Source organism: Propithecus coquereli, unplaced genomic scaffold, assembly GCF_000956105.1.
Source record: "Propithecus coquereli isolate 6110/MARCELLA unplaced genomic scaffold, Pcoq_1.0 Scaffold218, whole genome shotgun sequence".
NCBI classification, from domain to species: domain Eukaryota; kingdom Metazoa; phylum Chordata; class Mammalia; order Primates; family Indriidae; genus Propithecus; species Propithecus coquereli.
The window spans coordinates 320,601-336,218 of record NW_012146967.1 but is presented as its reverse complement, the minus strand read 5'-3'; the positions used below and the strand labels follow the sequence as shown (position 1 = coordinate 336,218).

The following is a 15,618-nucleotide window of genomic DNA, read 5'->3' as shown; positions in this document are numbered from 1 at the left end:
TTAAATTCAGACGGTGTTCTGTACTTAGCAGACATTTGGTGAATACTTATAAATTGAATAAAATACCTTATCTTAAAAAAGTTTTGGAGTATGTAATAAAATAAAACCAAGCTCAGGAAAAAAACTGTCACTTGAATAGAACCCAAGGGGAAAAACATTTGAGTTCTAAGGCAGGCCAATTAACATTCTATTCTACTTTAAGAATCAGGATGCTTTATATGGGTGTATCATACTCTCCAACAAACCCATCTGAAATTAAAGGATAGTCACTGTCTTCATAAAAACATTTGACATGAGCACCTTCTAAATACCAATCTCCAGGTCTTTTAAAAGATTTGCATTATTTATTTGTTCACTTTTTATTAATACTAATACATTAACCATACAAAGTAACAGAATATTTAAAAAGTTTAATTGGTGTACCTTTTGTACATAGTCCAGTGGTCTTTCAGTGTGATATGATTATCAATAATCTCATCCAGGGTGAGCAAAACTGTTAGCAGTTCTCCCAAGTGCTCATACATAGTCTGTCAAAAAACCTTTAATGATTATCATTTAGTCACTAGACAGAAGTTAAGCCTCATGTGGATTTGTAAAGTAAAATACATTTGGGCTAATTACAGAATTAGTTAAGGCAGTGGGTATATCTGTTTATTAAACTACAGGTTTGATCCTCAGATGGGACTACTAGTCTTAAATAAAGAATACATTGCCCAATATTTCATCCTTAATTGTGAAATTGCAGATTTGTTTCACTGCCCAAAGGGACAATTTAGAGAATTTGCACTGGGCCACTACCAGAAAAAACTAAGAGTTACACTAACAATGGGGTCAATAATGCCTCATCAACTTCACAAATAAAAGAGAACAAATGCAAAAAAAAAAAAAAAATCTTTTGAGAGTCTTGCTATAATTGTACTCCCCAATCACACAAACTCCAAAGTAAAATACAGTAAAAATTAGAGTTTTACAGGTCAAGTGAAAAACTTTTACCTGAAAATGAACTCCAGTTGTCTCTATAATTTTGGGTGCAATTCTGTAATAAAATAATACCCATGTCAAAAACATTTTCCTTTTTTGTCACAGTTCATTATTTCAAAGAATATACATAGGAGCAGAAATTCCTAGAATTTTAATATGTATTTATCTTTATTAAGGTTTCAGTCACTAAAATTTAAGAGATCCAAGGAATTACTACCATATTCCACTTTCCCAAGAAAGGAACTATCATGTACATAATAGAATGTGAGCTACCTTTGCCTGTATCCCACTCATGAGTAGAAATATGATGATAAGTGGCCCATGAATAACCCTAGCCATTAAACCTAAAAGATCTACTGTGGGATGAAGTAGAGCAATAAAATAATAATACTGATATTCGTATCTTTCCAAACTATTAAAACTTCTCAATTACCAACCAGAATCTTTGTTATCCTACCCAAACTAGTCTTTGGGAACTAGTCATCTCTTCAGCCAGGTTTATTTCTGAGTTCTCATCGCTACTGAAAAATAATGCATACTACTAGGATTATACTAAAGTCAAAAGCCACATAAAAATTCAATTCTACTTTCTAATCAATTTACTGAACAATTTTAAATAGCACTTGTATATCAAAGCACATGTAGATATACCATAAGATAGAATACATATTTTAAAATTAAACACAAAATTCAAATGAATGTCATCCTTCTAGGGCAGGAATGGGATGACAGGGAGTCTTACACACCAGGTACTTCAGGGGGCGGGGGAACTGTGCTCTCATTCTCTCCTGCCATGCGGAGAGCTTCAGTGAAAAGAGAACATAAAATAAATATCTAGCTGAGAGTAAAAACATGAGAATGAGAAACAGCTAACACAGTCCTCCAGTTTATCAAGAGAGTTAAGATGAAGCATGGTATAATAATAATGAATGGACTGGTGATCAAAAGAACAGTGGTGAAACTGCTAGGGAATCTCGGCAAATAATTTCGCTGGAATTATCTCTTTCTCATCATTAATAATCCCTAGTCACATACCTAAACTAAGTTTTTATAAGCATATAGTAATAAATGTGGAAAAACTTTTAAGTATGAAGAATTAATCAAATGTGAGATATTATTTTGTGGTAAGAATAGCAAGGGCTCTATGAAAAGTTGACAATTTTCTTGATTTAGGGTAGTGGTCCAACAACAGCCAGGCAGTACCACCTCCTCAGAGGTATGAACACCAATTCCTTGGGGCTCCCTTTCTGATCTCCCAGTTTCTGGCAACCTCAATCTTTTCCCTTTTGTTCCTTGGATGTAGAGGTGGTGTCTGCTTCCTCTGGACTACCTCACTGTTCTCTCTGTCCTTTCAGCCTCCAACTCCTGTATAACCAACAGGAGTCCTCCAACTCCTGTATAATCAATTCTCTACATGAAATCTCCTCTTTTTTTAAATACATTTTATTGTGTACTTTTAGGGTCATTAGAATTACAAAATTTTTTCCATGTAGATTCCCTAGCTCCATCCCTCAAGATTTTGTATTTTAAGAAAAGTCTCATGTGATGAGTCAGAGAACCATTAAAGAGGAAAGGAATAATGAGACAAAACATGGTATGTATACAAATTTCACATTAGCCTTTTTCTATATGGTCAAACTTCTTTAAGATTTTTCTGTCAACATTTTCCTTCAGACAGATAATGAGTTCATTCACCATAGCAAATTCTGTGACTTATTAACTTATGTATTACACATATCAGGTAGTATTTGAAGTATCATGAGTGCTCAAAGAATGCTGAACGAATGAATGAATGAGTGAACAAAAAGCTATTTCAAGTAATTAGTCAATTTTAGAAAAACATTTCCTGCATCTCTATTAGAAAAGCAAAAATATTTCTAAATCCATTACTTGTTACTGATATAGAGGGCAGCCAACTGATGGACTACATTCATCACCACTTCATAGCACCTCGTAACAAAACAAGACAGTTCCTGAAATGACAAGTTATATATATGTTACAAAGTTGCTTTTAACGTCACCACTTTTGACTAAATTTTATGGTAACAACTCGTAACAAAAACAAAATAGTTTTCCGCTAATGTAAAACTTCCAGTTGATCAGCAGCCAAACAACTTCAAGTATCCCGTAAGCAATCAATACTTCACTCACCTCCTGCATCCCAGGGTCACGGTTATCTCTTTGCTTTTCATTCCTACTTCTATTTTAAGTCTAATGTTTTAGTTACTTCAAATAACTCCGAAATGACAGGGGCTGTCTCATTCTTTCTTTGAATACCCACTGCCTAGCATGTTGGCTAACACTTAACAGTGCCTCAACAAATTTCTGCCCTATTAAGTGAATAAATGAATGAACATGTGAATAAAAGAAGAAGCTCAAAAGCTGCCAGTTTAGAAAGTATGACAATGAGAGGAAGGGATTTCCAGAAATCACTCTAAAATAACTTTAAGCATTTATCACCTGTAATCAAACCTATAAGCAAGCTTGGCACACAGCAAGTGAAGTATCAATTATAGTAAGAACATGTTTGTCATTAAATAATAATTAACTCACATCTACCACGCACACCCCAGAACTTCTGAAAATTTGTTTTCTCTCAACTTTTAAACTTACAGAAACAGTTTATATCTAACGTATTTAAAATCTAATTAAATCTACTACTGTTCTAAATTTTAAGCTCTGAGAGGGCAGGAATTTCTGTTAGTTTAGTGTACTGCTGTATTCCAGCACCAAGAATTCTAACGTATACTAGGCTCACAAATACATTTGTCGAATTTTTTCTTTTTTTTAAGAGATAGGCTCTCCCTCTGTTGCCCAGGCTAGAGTGCAGTGGCACAATTACAACTCACTGAAGCCTTGAACTCATAGACTCAAGCAATCCTCCTGCCTCAGCCTCCCCAGTAGGTAGGACTATAGGCATATACCACCATGCCTGGCTAATTTTTATATTTTTTTTTTTTGTAGAGATGGGGTCTCGCTAAGCTACCCAGGCAGGTCTCAAACTCCTGGCTCTAAGCAATCCAAAGTGCTGGGATTATTGGCATGAGCTACTGCAACTGGCAATATTTGACTGTTTAAAAACAGAATTTATATGCAGCTGTGAAATCCAAAACCAAAAGTTTTTGAAAATGAAAATAAATAACTTTAATTTTACTTAAACACCTCTAGTTTTACATTTCTTGTTGAACTTCTAAACGTTTAATAAAAGCAAAGAACAGAAAATGCAGGACAAATAGAAAGCACAAAGTAAAAAGGTAGAAACAAGCCCAGATATATAAACAGACTATGTAAGAGACACACAGAAATAGAATTAACCAACTAAAACACAGACTCAGATTATATAAAAAAGCAAAATCCAGATATATATAGATTTAAATAAGCAATGAAAAAATAAACAATGGAAAGGCTGAAATAATGGAAAAAGATAAATCAAGAAAATGTTAACCTTCTGGTTCAAGTTACAGTGCAAAAAACAAAGATAAGAAAATGTTAACTAAAACAGAGCTAGGGTAGGATTATTACTGTCAGACAAAATAGACTTTGTTAGCATTATTACAGTGAATCACTATATATGTAACATGTATTTACATAATTATATACATAAGTATGATCGCAGCTTAAGAGGGTCACTACATAATGATAAAAAATTCAATTTATTAGGAATGACTAACAATTCTAAACTTGTATGCAATGAATAAAATATCTTCAAAATACAAAATGTGCACATTTACTGGGACCCTGCAAACTACATTTTTTAGCTACCTTGCCGGACAGCAAGCCAGCAGCAGCCAGGCAGTGCCACCTCCTCAGGAGTATGAGCACCAATTTCATGGGGTTTTTCCCCAAGCTCCCAGATTCTGGCAACCCCAATCTTTTCTCTTTTGTTCCTTGGATGTAGAGGTGCTATCTGCTGCCTCTGGACTATCTCACTGTTCTTTTTGTCCTTTCAGCCTTCCAACTCCTCTATAACCAATTCTGTCTACTAAATCCCCTCTTTTTCTTAATTTAAATAAATTCTATTGTGTATATTTAAGGTATACAACATGTTATAGGACACATAAAGATAATAAAAAGGTTACTATAGTGAAGCAAATTAACTTGGTTACCCTGTTCATTTTTGTGGGAAAAGCAGCTAAAATCTACTCAGTTAGCATGAATTCCTATATATGGTACCATTTTATTATTTGTAGTTCTCATGTTGTACATTAGATGTCTAGACTAATTCGCCCTAAAAATCTGCTACATCTTTTGAAATACCTTGTGTGATATGTTTTCCAGACAGGACCCTGAATAACACATACCATACTATCAACAAAATGCTCTCAATTAGGTCAAGCAGACAAAAAAAAAGTAGTAAAGATACAAAAGATTTGAACAATATCTTAGCATGCCTGATTTGATGAAATATATCAACTCTTGTACCCAACAATCAGAAGGGAGATGGGACTATGGGTATTTTTTCCTTATCTCCAATGTTTGCTTTTTTTACATTGTACATGCATTGTTTTTATAAAGGAGAGGGGAAGAAAGTTATTTCATTCTTTCGATAAAAGTAAACCAAGAGACCTGGAGTTGCTAAAACTTTGCAGCGAAGGAAAGCTTATCTAAATTGAAACATGCTGTCAGAAGCATCAAGTGCTGTTGCTTTTAACATTTTCATAGTTGCTCATATAACAGCTTAATCTTCTCCATTAACAACTTCTCCTAAAATAATTTATCTTTTCCCAATGGGTACAAAGTTTAAATTCTTTTAAAAGTCCTGGTGACAAATTGTTCAGAAATGAAAATATACAAAGAAACTTATTTTGGTAACTTAGTTCCCTAAAAATGCTTAGAAATCTTTCAGGAGTTAGGAGCTCCTAAACTATAATATAACATTAATTAAGTGTCTTACTCTCAGATTATAAATCTTTGGTATTTGAAGGTTTCAGAACTTTTTAAATTATGTGTAATTGACTCAAACTTTTCAAAGAAAAAGCTTGGTAGAAAGTAAAAATCAGTTACCTGTAAGAATGAAATAAATCTCCCCATTTGAATTTGGCAATCGCCTTCCACCATGCTGGAATCTGTAGCTTTAAAAGGCAACATGAAGAATCATATTTCAATTTCTTAATTTAAACAATTTTTTAACACCAAAAAAAGAAAAAAAGTGATTCTTTTCATTAGGACATCTTTCAATCTGCATAGTATTGAAAACATGGAATTTTACACTGAAGATAAAAATGAAAATCATTTATCACATAATTAAAAGTAATTATCTGCTTAGCTACTTAATGAATTCAAGGAAAATTTTCATCTACCTTCAGTACTTTGTAACTTATAAAAATATCACAAATCGATTTTAGAGAATTTGCTGTTGCTTCATCACTCAGGTTTTTTTCACCTGTTTACCAAGCAAATAAACCAACAAAACATTTGAATGTTTATTTTTTCACACTAATACATTATATAATCATAGTAATCCTAAAATTATCTGTTAACGTTCTGTTCATTTCTATCTCAAAAAAGGCATCAACACAATTTTGAATTTTAAAATTTACCTCCTTCTCCATAAAACAAGAGACCATTGTAAAATTTGATTTCAGCCTGTTGTAAAAAAAAAAAAAAATTAAAATAATTTTAAAGGTGATTTTGTTTTCAAATTCCTAGGCTCTCTTAGTTCTCTGTACTTAATAATAAACAGAAGACTATTATCATTTATATGCAAACTCATTTAAATTCAAAAACTGCTTACAAGTAAATTCAATTTATCTTTAGAATAACAAAAATAGTACTGATACACAAAGCTGTATCTTGGTTTCTTTAGTCTTTACTTTGTCTTATCTGAACACTCTCATTGTCCCACATCCTACAATTAGTTCATGAAAGATAAAGAGCAACCACACAGTATCAAAAAGGGAGGGGGAAAAAAATGAAGTTCACCAACTTCTACCAGAGTTACAATGGCTCTTATGTAAGGAAACAGAAAACTAAATGCTAATTAAAAATTCAAAGCTTTTTTAAAAAATCGGTTTTATCTAGATAACCAGTATATATGGCAGATAACATAGATTTCGGAGGTTTGCAAACCTAGACTTAAACTGTTAAAACCAGTAACATGTTAGGCAAGTGACATCCTCTTTAAACCTTGGTTTCCTTAGCTATTCCTCACCTACCTCCCTGGGTTGTGTTGTAAGAATTCAGTGCATGGTATTTGGCACACAGTAAGCACTCAATGAATGGCAGTCATTAGTATTACCATTATTTTAAATAAATGATTAATTCAACATGTAATATTTATTCCACATTATACATATATAAGCATATATTTACTTTTAAATGATGATTTTAAAGTTTTAAGCAAAGAATACAAATAATTACCTCATATTTTAATTTCTTGATTTCACAACAAAGTGCAGCATAAACGGTGATGACTTTGTTTAAGACCTAGTTTCATGAGTAAAAACATAAAGAGTAAATTGTAACAGATAACTTAAGCATTTTTTTTTTTTTTTTGAGACAGAGTTTCACTCTCTTGCCCAGGCTAGAGTGAGTGCCATGGCGTCAACCTAGCTCACAGCAACCTCAAACTCCTGGGCTCAAGTGATCCTACTGCCTCAGCCTCCCGAGTCGCTGAGACCACAGGCATGTGCCACCATGCCCGGCTAATTTTTTCTGTAAATTTTTTTTTTTTAGTTATCCAGATCATTTCTTTCTATTTTTAGTAGAGACGGGGTCTCGCTCTTGCTCAGACTGGTCTCGAACTCCTGAGCTCAAACAATCCGCCCGCCTCGGCCTCCCAGAGTGCTAGGATTACAGGCGTGAGCCACCGCGCCCGGCCACTTAAGCATTTTTAGAAATATATTTTTAAGTTTAGAATTCCGTACCTTATTTTCAGTCTTTATGAGTTCCAAAAGGGAGGACTGCTCATAAGGCAAAAGCTACAGAAACAAAGGAAAAGAACATTTCTTTTTAATTAGAAAGATCACTGAAATTTTAAATACACAAAATGAGACTAACTCTATTTTACTTTGTGTAAGTAGTGTGTACTCAGTACTAGTACCAACTATTTTGTTCAAAACAATCTCATTAGACAATATATAAGGAAAAGTACACAAGCTCAAAAAGCAATGGCCCAACATGACACAATCATGTTGCAATGACTCTGGGTGCCCTCCACAATTTAAGGTGGCTGAACATGAGTTCAGTGCAAGAAAAGGCAAGATAATAAGGTAATACCAATATTATTAAACTCCATTAGTTACGACCATGGGCAAAGACCTCTCATTATTTTGGAATTTGCTATGTAGGCACAAATTTAATAAGATATTTTAAAAAGGGTCAAATACATTATCATAAAGAATAAAACAAGACAGAAAAGAGAAAATATCTTTTCTTGTATAAACCCATGGCTCAGAACCCTTAAAATACAGTGTGCAATTCACTTATCTTCTAAGGGCAGCTCAATTTCTACCTCTTTCTGCCCATCATCTGTAAGTGATCTCTTTATTAAGTGAAATCTTAGACTTCCCTTTCGGTTATATACTAACGATTAAGTATTTATATAGGTAAGTTATATATACCTTTTCTCATTAGGTTGTAATTTTTGTTTACAGAGATTTTGTCTGAGTTGGTGATTTTCCCAAAATACTAAGAACATTTTATAGCAGAAACACAATAAAATAAGTGCCCAATAATGGAACTAAAATGAGGTTCCAAAGAAAGCAATTGGGGAGGAGGGAGATTCCATACGATGATAAAATTTTAAAGATTAGAATCCTTCTGTAGGAGAAGATAAAAGTTAAGAGATGATTTCACCTTTTATAAAATCTGAGAGTTGAGACAGATTTTTATGATGATATAGCTAGAAGAGGCCTTAAAAGCCCAAAGAGCGAGTCTTAAAAAAATAAAAAAATACTGCTTAATGGCAAGTGAGAAATCAATGAAATTCATTACCTTCAAAGTTAGTACGCATTGAGAATGGGAATTTCCTAATGGAGGTCCTATAACTTACATACCGGGATTTTTCATAAGCATTAAAAAACAAAAAGAGACAATGACAAATAGGGGGAAATTTTTTAAAGTAAGATTAAGCCTATCCAACCTGCAAGAAAGAAGAGTAAAAGGAAAATACTTTTGGTTTACAAATATGTAAAGCATTAGTGAGGCAGTTTAGAGTAGTGGGTAAAGACACAGGCTCTAAAACCAAACTGCCTGATATTGATTTGCCATTTAACTGAATGTGTCACTTATTTGAACAAGTTGCTTTTCTATGTCTTAGTTTTGTCACGTGCAAATGAAGATGATATTGTATCTACCTTATAGGATTGCTGTAGGAATTAAAGTCAGTACTTGTCCTACAATGCATAATGAAAAGATAACCAAATTTAAAAATTGGCAAAGGATGTGAATAGATGTTTCTACAGACACACAAATGGGCAATAAGCAAATGAAAAGATACTCATCATCATTAGCCATCAGACAAATGAAAATCAAAACCACAATGAGATCACATCCACTAGGCAGATATAAGTATTGGCAAGAATGCAGAGAAACTGGAACCCTCATACAGTGCTGGTAGGAATGTAAAATGGTACAGCCACATTGGAAAACAGTCTGGAAGTTCCTCAAAAAGTTAAACATAGTTACCATATGACTCTGCAATTCCACTCCTGGGTGGGCTATGTGTGTATCTCCAAACATGTACACAAAAACTTGTACACAAATGCTCATAGCAGTATTTGTAATAGCCAAAAAGTGGAAAAACCCACATTTCTATCAACTGATGAATGGATAAATAAAATGTGGTATATCCATTCAATGGAATTTATTCAATAATAAAAAGAAATAAAGTACATTCATGACAACATGGATAAGCCTTGAAAACATCATGCCATGTGAAAGAAGTCAGCCACAAAGGACCACACATTGCATGATTCTATTTATATGAAATGTACAAAAGAGGCAAATCCATAGAGACAGAAAACATACTGACAGCCTAGGGCTTGTGGGTGATGGTGTGGCATGGCATTGGGGGAGGGGTATTGACTACTAATGGATATGGGATTTTTTGCAGTGGTGAAAATATTCTAAAACTGACTGTGGTGATGGTTACACAATTCTACGAATATACTTTTAAAAACCATTGTAAGTATACAATTTAAAGGGGGGAATTGTATGATATGTGAAATATATCTCAAGAAAGCTGTTATAAAAAGTCTGTGATTAAAGATATTTTCTAGTACATAGTAAGTGCTCAAAAATAATATTCCTTAAGTGGTAAAAGACTAGTTTCAAAGATAAAACAAGGTAGAACTACCTCAAAATGGAACACAGTAAGAGTGACATTAAAAATTGCTACCAAATTAAGATCCCCTATATCCCATGAGTGAACTGTTTGGTAATGATGAAAATACTCTATATCTTCATTAGGACAAGAGTTACGTGTGTTTGGCAAAATTCATTGAACCGTATTCTTAAAACCTGTGCATTTCACCATATGTAAAATAACCTCAATAAGAAACAAATAAAGCTTGAATATTCTATCCAGCCCACTTCATTTTCTTGATGAAAAACAAAGGCTGGCTCAAAGAGGTGCAGTTTGCACCATTCCTTGACACTAAAGGCTTTGTGTTTGTGTCATTCTTGGGGGGAAAAAAAAAAAGTTTCTTTTAATTTTAAAAATACCAGCATGGCTAACAGAAAAGGAAATCAACAATTTTCCAAGTTTCTTTTCATTCTTAGATTTCAAATAAAAATACATTTTCCATTTTAAAAATGATGTTTTCAAGATACAGTATGTCCTGAAAATATATACATAAATTTAAAAATAAAATAGAATCAAACCTTTAATGCTATAGGATCAAGATTGAAATCCCAAACATCTCCAATTGAGTCATCCAGCGCGTCCTCAATTCTTCTCAACTGAGATGTATACTCCTCGAGAAATTTCCCATAATTCTTAAGTTGAACTTCAGCATGAATTTCTAAGTTTAAATTTTAAAAGAGTATGTGATAAGTATAAGTAATGAATTACAGGACATTTACTTCAAATAACCTCAGAGGCAAAGCATTGTTAATCATTACTTTACAATGTCTGAACTTCTTGAAAATAAAGTTCCAAAATTAAACAATAATTCAGCTTTCAATCTTCTCCACATACATAAAATAATTTTAAAAGCACTAGATGTTACCATATACAAAGATATCATCTTAATACTTTAAAGTATTATGAAAAAGCCACTAGTCCATACAGCTCCATAATCAAAGGCTTTTAACCAATCTGAATAATGCCTTAGCTAACTCAATGTCCTGATTCTATGTTTTAGACATAAACAACTCTTGCAAAAAAAAAAATATTCATGACCTGAAACAGGTCCAAAAGTCTGTGTCACAGAAGCAATATTTAAAAGTGTAATTTTTGGCTGGGCAAGATTGCTCATGCCTATGATCCCAGCACTCTGGGAGGCCAAGGCAGGAGGATCATTTGAGGCCAGGAGTTCAAGACCAGCCTGGGCAACACAGTGAGACTCATCTCTCCACAAAAAATAAATTAAAAAAAAATTAGGCAGGTGTGGTAGTGCGTGTGCCTGTAGTCTTAGCTACTTGGGAGGCTGAGGCAAGGAGGACTGCTTGAGCCCAGGAATTCAAGGCTGCAGTGAGCTATGATCGTACCACTGCACTCCAGCCTGGGTGACAGAATGAGGCCCTGTCTCTAAAATTTTTTTTAAAAGTGTAATTTTTAATTCTATACACACTAAACTAACATTTAAATACACATAAATACTTTAAAATGGAGGTTTTAGACTTGCTTCAGTATAATGAATATTATGCCTGAAATGTCTAAAATTTAACCAAAATATTTTGTTAAATTATTTAACTGTCATAATTGAGTAGGAAATGTCAGTAAAGAACACTGGTTAAATACAGAATATTGTACTGATATTTACAGAATTTACACATTAACAGATGACTTTAAGGAGTCGCTAGAATAAACTGGATTTAAAAAATGCCTATTTTTCAAAATTAATGAAAATAAATATTTCACCTTATTCATAAAAATTCATTTCTTATTCTCAATGGTAGCAAATTCAACTCCAACTCAGTTTCTTCTATTGATGCGAATAACTTTATTCAATCTCTGACTTCTAAAAAAGGTAAAAATTCTCTCTCTTCAAATTAGCAATTTGAAGCAACTAAGATAAAGTATTCTGACTCATGCTGTTTTAAAGTATAAAGACCCACCTCCCTGTTATCCCTCATTCTGCAACTACATAATGCTCAGGTGGATCAATTTAGTTCATTAAGGTTCCTATCTCATTATAGCATTAATCTAGGCAATTTTGGAAAACAGTCTAGATATGATTCACAGTCGAAAAATTAATGAATGGAATAATGTTGTCTCTGTTAAAAAAAGAAAATTAATGAAAAGCAGGTGCAGAGAAGAAATAAGAAGTATTCTCTTCCCTACAGCTTACATATTAAAACTGCATAGATTCTCAGAACCCCAAGTAGATGGCTTATTTATTCTCAGTTACGTGAGAAATGACCAGTTAAAGCTACATTTGACCAGAAAACGAGTTCTTAAAGACAATGCTAGAAAAACATGTCAGTAAATCTAACTCGTTTAGTCTGTTTAGGGATTCAGGAGGAAGGGGGCAACTGAAAATCTGTAATAACATTAAAAGTTCCTTGCTGAAAGCCAGGCACCGTGGTGCATACTTGTAATCCCCGCTAGTTGGCAGGATTGCTTGAGCCCAGGAGTTCAAGACCAGTCTGAGCAACAAAGCGAAACTCTATCTTAGAAAAATAAAAACTTAAAAGTTTCTTGTTGATAACAGCTGCAAAATTATCAACAGTAAAAGTTAAAATAGAAAGCTTTGAGATAAACACTACATGGTGATTCTTCAACAGTAAAATTCCAAAACCCTATTTACTAGCTCTCTGGGAGGCCGAGGCGGGCGGATTGTTTGAGCTCAGGAGTTCGAAACCAGCCTGAGCAAGAACAAGACCCCGTCTTTACTAAAATTAGAAAGAAATTAATTGGACAACTAAAAATATATAGAAAAAATTAGCCGGGCATGGTGGTGCATGCCTGTAGTCCCAGCTACTTGGGAGGCTGAGGCAGGAGGATTTCTTGAGTCCAGGAGTTTGAGGTTGCTGTGAGCTAGGATGACACCACGGCACTCTAGCCCGGGCAACACAATGAGACTCTGTCTCAAAAAAAAAAAACAAAAAAACACCCTATTTACATGCTTATATTGATATTTTCCAACAGACTGCATTCTTTGTCTTATCTTTGCATCCCTAATATCTAGCACAGCCACTGGTGTGTAGAAAATGCCTGTTGAGTGAATCAGATCATTCCTTTCTAAACTGAACCACTTTCAAGCCCAATAACGTATGTTCATTTCAATTTTTCAAAGATACTAGAGTAAGGGATCTTTGTCCATAAAACTTCATACATGACAAGGTACAGTTCATTTTATAATAGTAAATACAGAACCCTCTCTACAAAAAAAGTAAAGGTTTTGTCATTACTTCCAAGATTAATTTTTATGCTGCATAAGAACTACTATCTCACGGAATGTTTTGTGAAAAACTGCACACCATCCTGATGTAACTGATTCTTTGAGAGGCTAATAAAACCTAATTATATCTATGTTTGCAGACATTAGTCTCTTTGTAAAACCAAGCAAAACTCGTTCAGAATTTTCTAAAAATGACATTCCACTTTTTCGGATAATTCTGCAGAAAAAAAATTCACGAATAGCATGCCCTCATATCTCCTGCACCACTTATACAGATTAATATCACCAAAGATTAAAAACAGATTGCCTACTTGTATTAATTCCAAGTAAAGTTTCACTAAAATAACTAGCTTAGTGTCCACGATCTGTTGAAAGAAACTGAATTTGCTACTTTTGTGGTTGGACTTCTAAGTTAAAATCAGACAATTAGATTTTGTGAAGCGAAATTTGAAGCAGACTAGCTGTAATTTTTCAACCTTTGTAGCTGCAATGGAAATTACAGGACATCACTGAAAAATACCACTTCACGTAAATAAAAGGCCTGGAAGAGGATAAAATGAGGTTCACCTGTTCATTTTTACTGTGTTCGAAAAGTTCTTTTCTCGCTCCCTACTACGGTTATAAGAACGTGATTTAACAAAAAAAAGCAACCAAACTTCCAAAAGTTGGTTTAGGAGGAAAAGAAGAAAAACAGGAAATCGAAACAGGAACCCAGACATCAGCCTCTTCTAGAACTGAACACTCTGAGAAATCTGGCGAAAACCCCAAGAGGCCAGAGACAGGAGCAGCCTGGACTCCCCGGAGCTGCTGGGCCTCCCCGGGCGCGCCCCGCCCGTGCCCCCGAGCAGCAGAAAGCGGACGCCACTCCCCTCGGGGCATCTCGGGCTCCCAGGAGAGTCACCACCTTGCACGCCGAGCCCTGACCGGGCCAGCTTAACCCGCCATTACTGGGACCCCAACCCCAAAAGTAACGCTGGAGAGCGCGTCCCTCTCACACCCCAAGGGATACGAAGTGTCCCAAACAAGACCGCTGCGTGGCCGACCCTCTCGCAGAAGCACTGCTGGGGCTGAGGCGGGCCGGGGAGCGTCCACCCGCAGCCCTCTCCCTGACGCTCCCTTACTCTGTGAGCCGTCGTCAACGCGGTCAAACTCCCAGTCGGGGGACAGAGTCTCCACCGCCATCACCCCGGCGCCTCCCACAGACACAGTCCCAACCAGCCAGTGCAGCGACTGCAGCCTCACCCCAGCGGATGCCGCCGCACGTGACTTCCGGCCCCGGCCCCGCCCCCGCTCACGAGGGCCAGCCGGGTTCGTTGCCCCTGAGGCCGCGGGGGCCGATGGGAAAGGGAGTCCTCGGCGGTGGCCGAATACTGCCGCCATGGCGGCGACGTTCCCCGCGGATGTTTTCCCACCGGGCTTGGGCTTCGCCACCGTTCACTGCTCTTCTCACGCCACATCGGCGCCTTCAGTTTCTCCCTGCTATCTGGAGGCGATTTTTAATACCTAAGGGAGATGCTCCCTCAGTCTAACCTAAAAAGGGCAGAATTGAGGGGGTGGGGACTTAACAGGAAGGCATGGTCCTCGAGGGCGACGCTGTCCAGGCGCTTCTTCCAAGAAGCTGGCATTGCCAATTCCCTCCGTGTCGCCACCATCGGAGTTCCTGCCGCTCTCCTGCATGTCCCGTGCGGATTGTTTCTGAGCAAAGAGAGCTGTGCGAGAGGAGGAGTCACTTTGCGAACACTCTAACAGAGAATCGTACTACTCCGCTCCCTTTGCACTCACCGCCTCTCCACCAGGTCCTTTTAAAAAGGCGGGGCGGGAAGAAGAAGAGCGTTGTAAAATGCTCCCACCTGCTTGCTTGGCTTTTCCGAAAGTAGGGATCGGTGTAAAATTATGCATGTATACAGATTTTTGCACAGGAATGTTCATTGCAATGTGGCTTTTAATAAGTACTAATAGGAAACGATCTAAATGTCCGTCAAAAGGAAATAATTACCTGGGTCTCAATACATCCATGCCTATTAGTTACTAGCGAGGTGCTAAAAGAAGTGAAATAGATTTATAACAGCAGGAAAAACCGACAGGAGGCAGTTGCAGAATAATGTGTACTTGTGGTTACATTTATATT

General features: G+C 35.9%; 1 protein-coding gene across 1 annotated transcript in view; it reads right to left on the bottom strand.

Moving 5' to 3' along the window:
- The window catches only part of KIAA1033 (KIAA1033 ortholog), a 97,608-nt gene extending 82,917 nt beyond the window's left edge, over positions 1-14,691 (bottom strand). The window contains 9 exon segments of the mRNA XM_012644693.1: positions 424-527; positions 994-1,036; positions 2,872-2,954; positions 5,986-6,053; positions 6,522-6,567; positions 7,342-7,407; positions 7,848-7,901; positions 10,807-10,946; positions 14,612-14,691. Coding sequence (XP_012500147.1) covers positions 424-527; positions 994-1,036; positions 2,872-2,954; positions 5,986-6,053; positions 6,522-6,567; positions 7,342-7,407; positions 7,848-7,901; positions 10,807-10,946; positions 14,612-14,672 — 665 coding nt within the window. The 5' untranslated portion in view covers positions 14,673-14,691.
- Between the last annotated feature and the right edge of the window lie 927 nt (positions 14,692-15,618).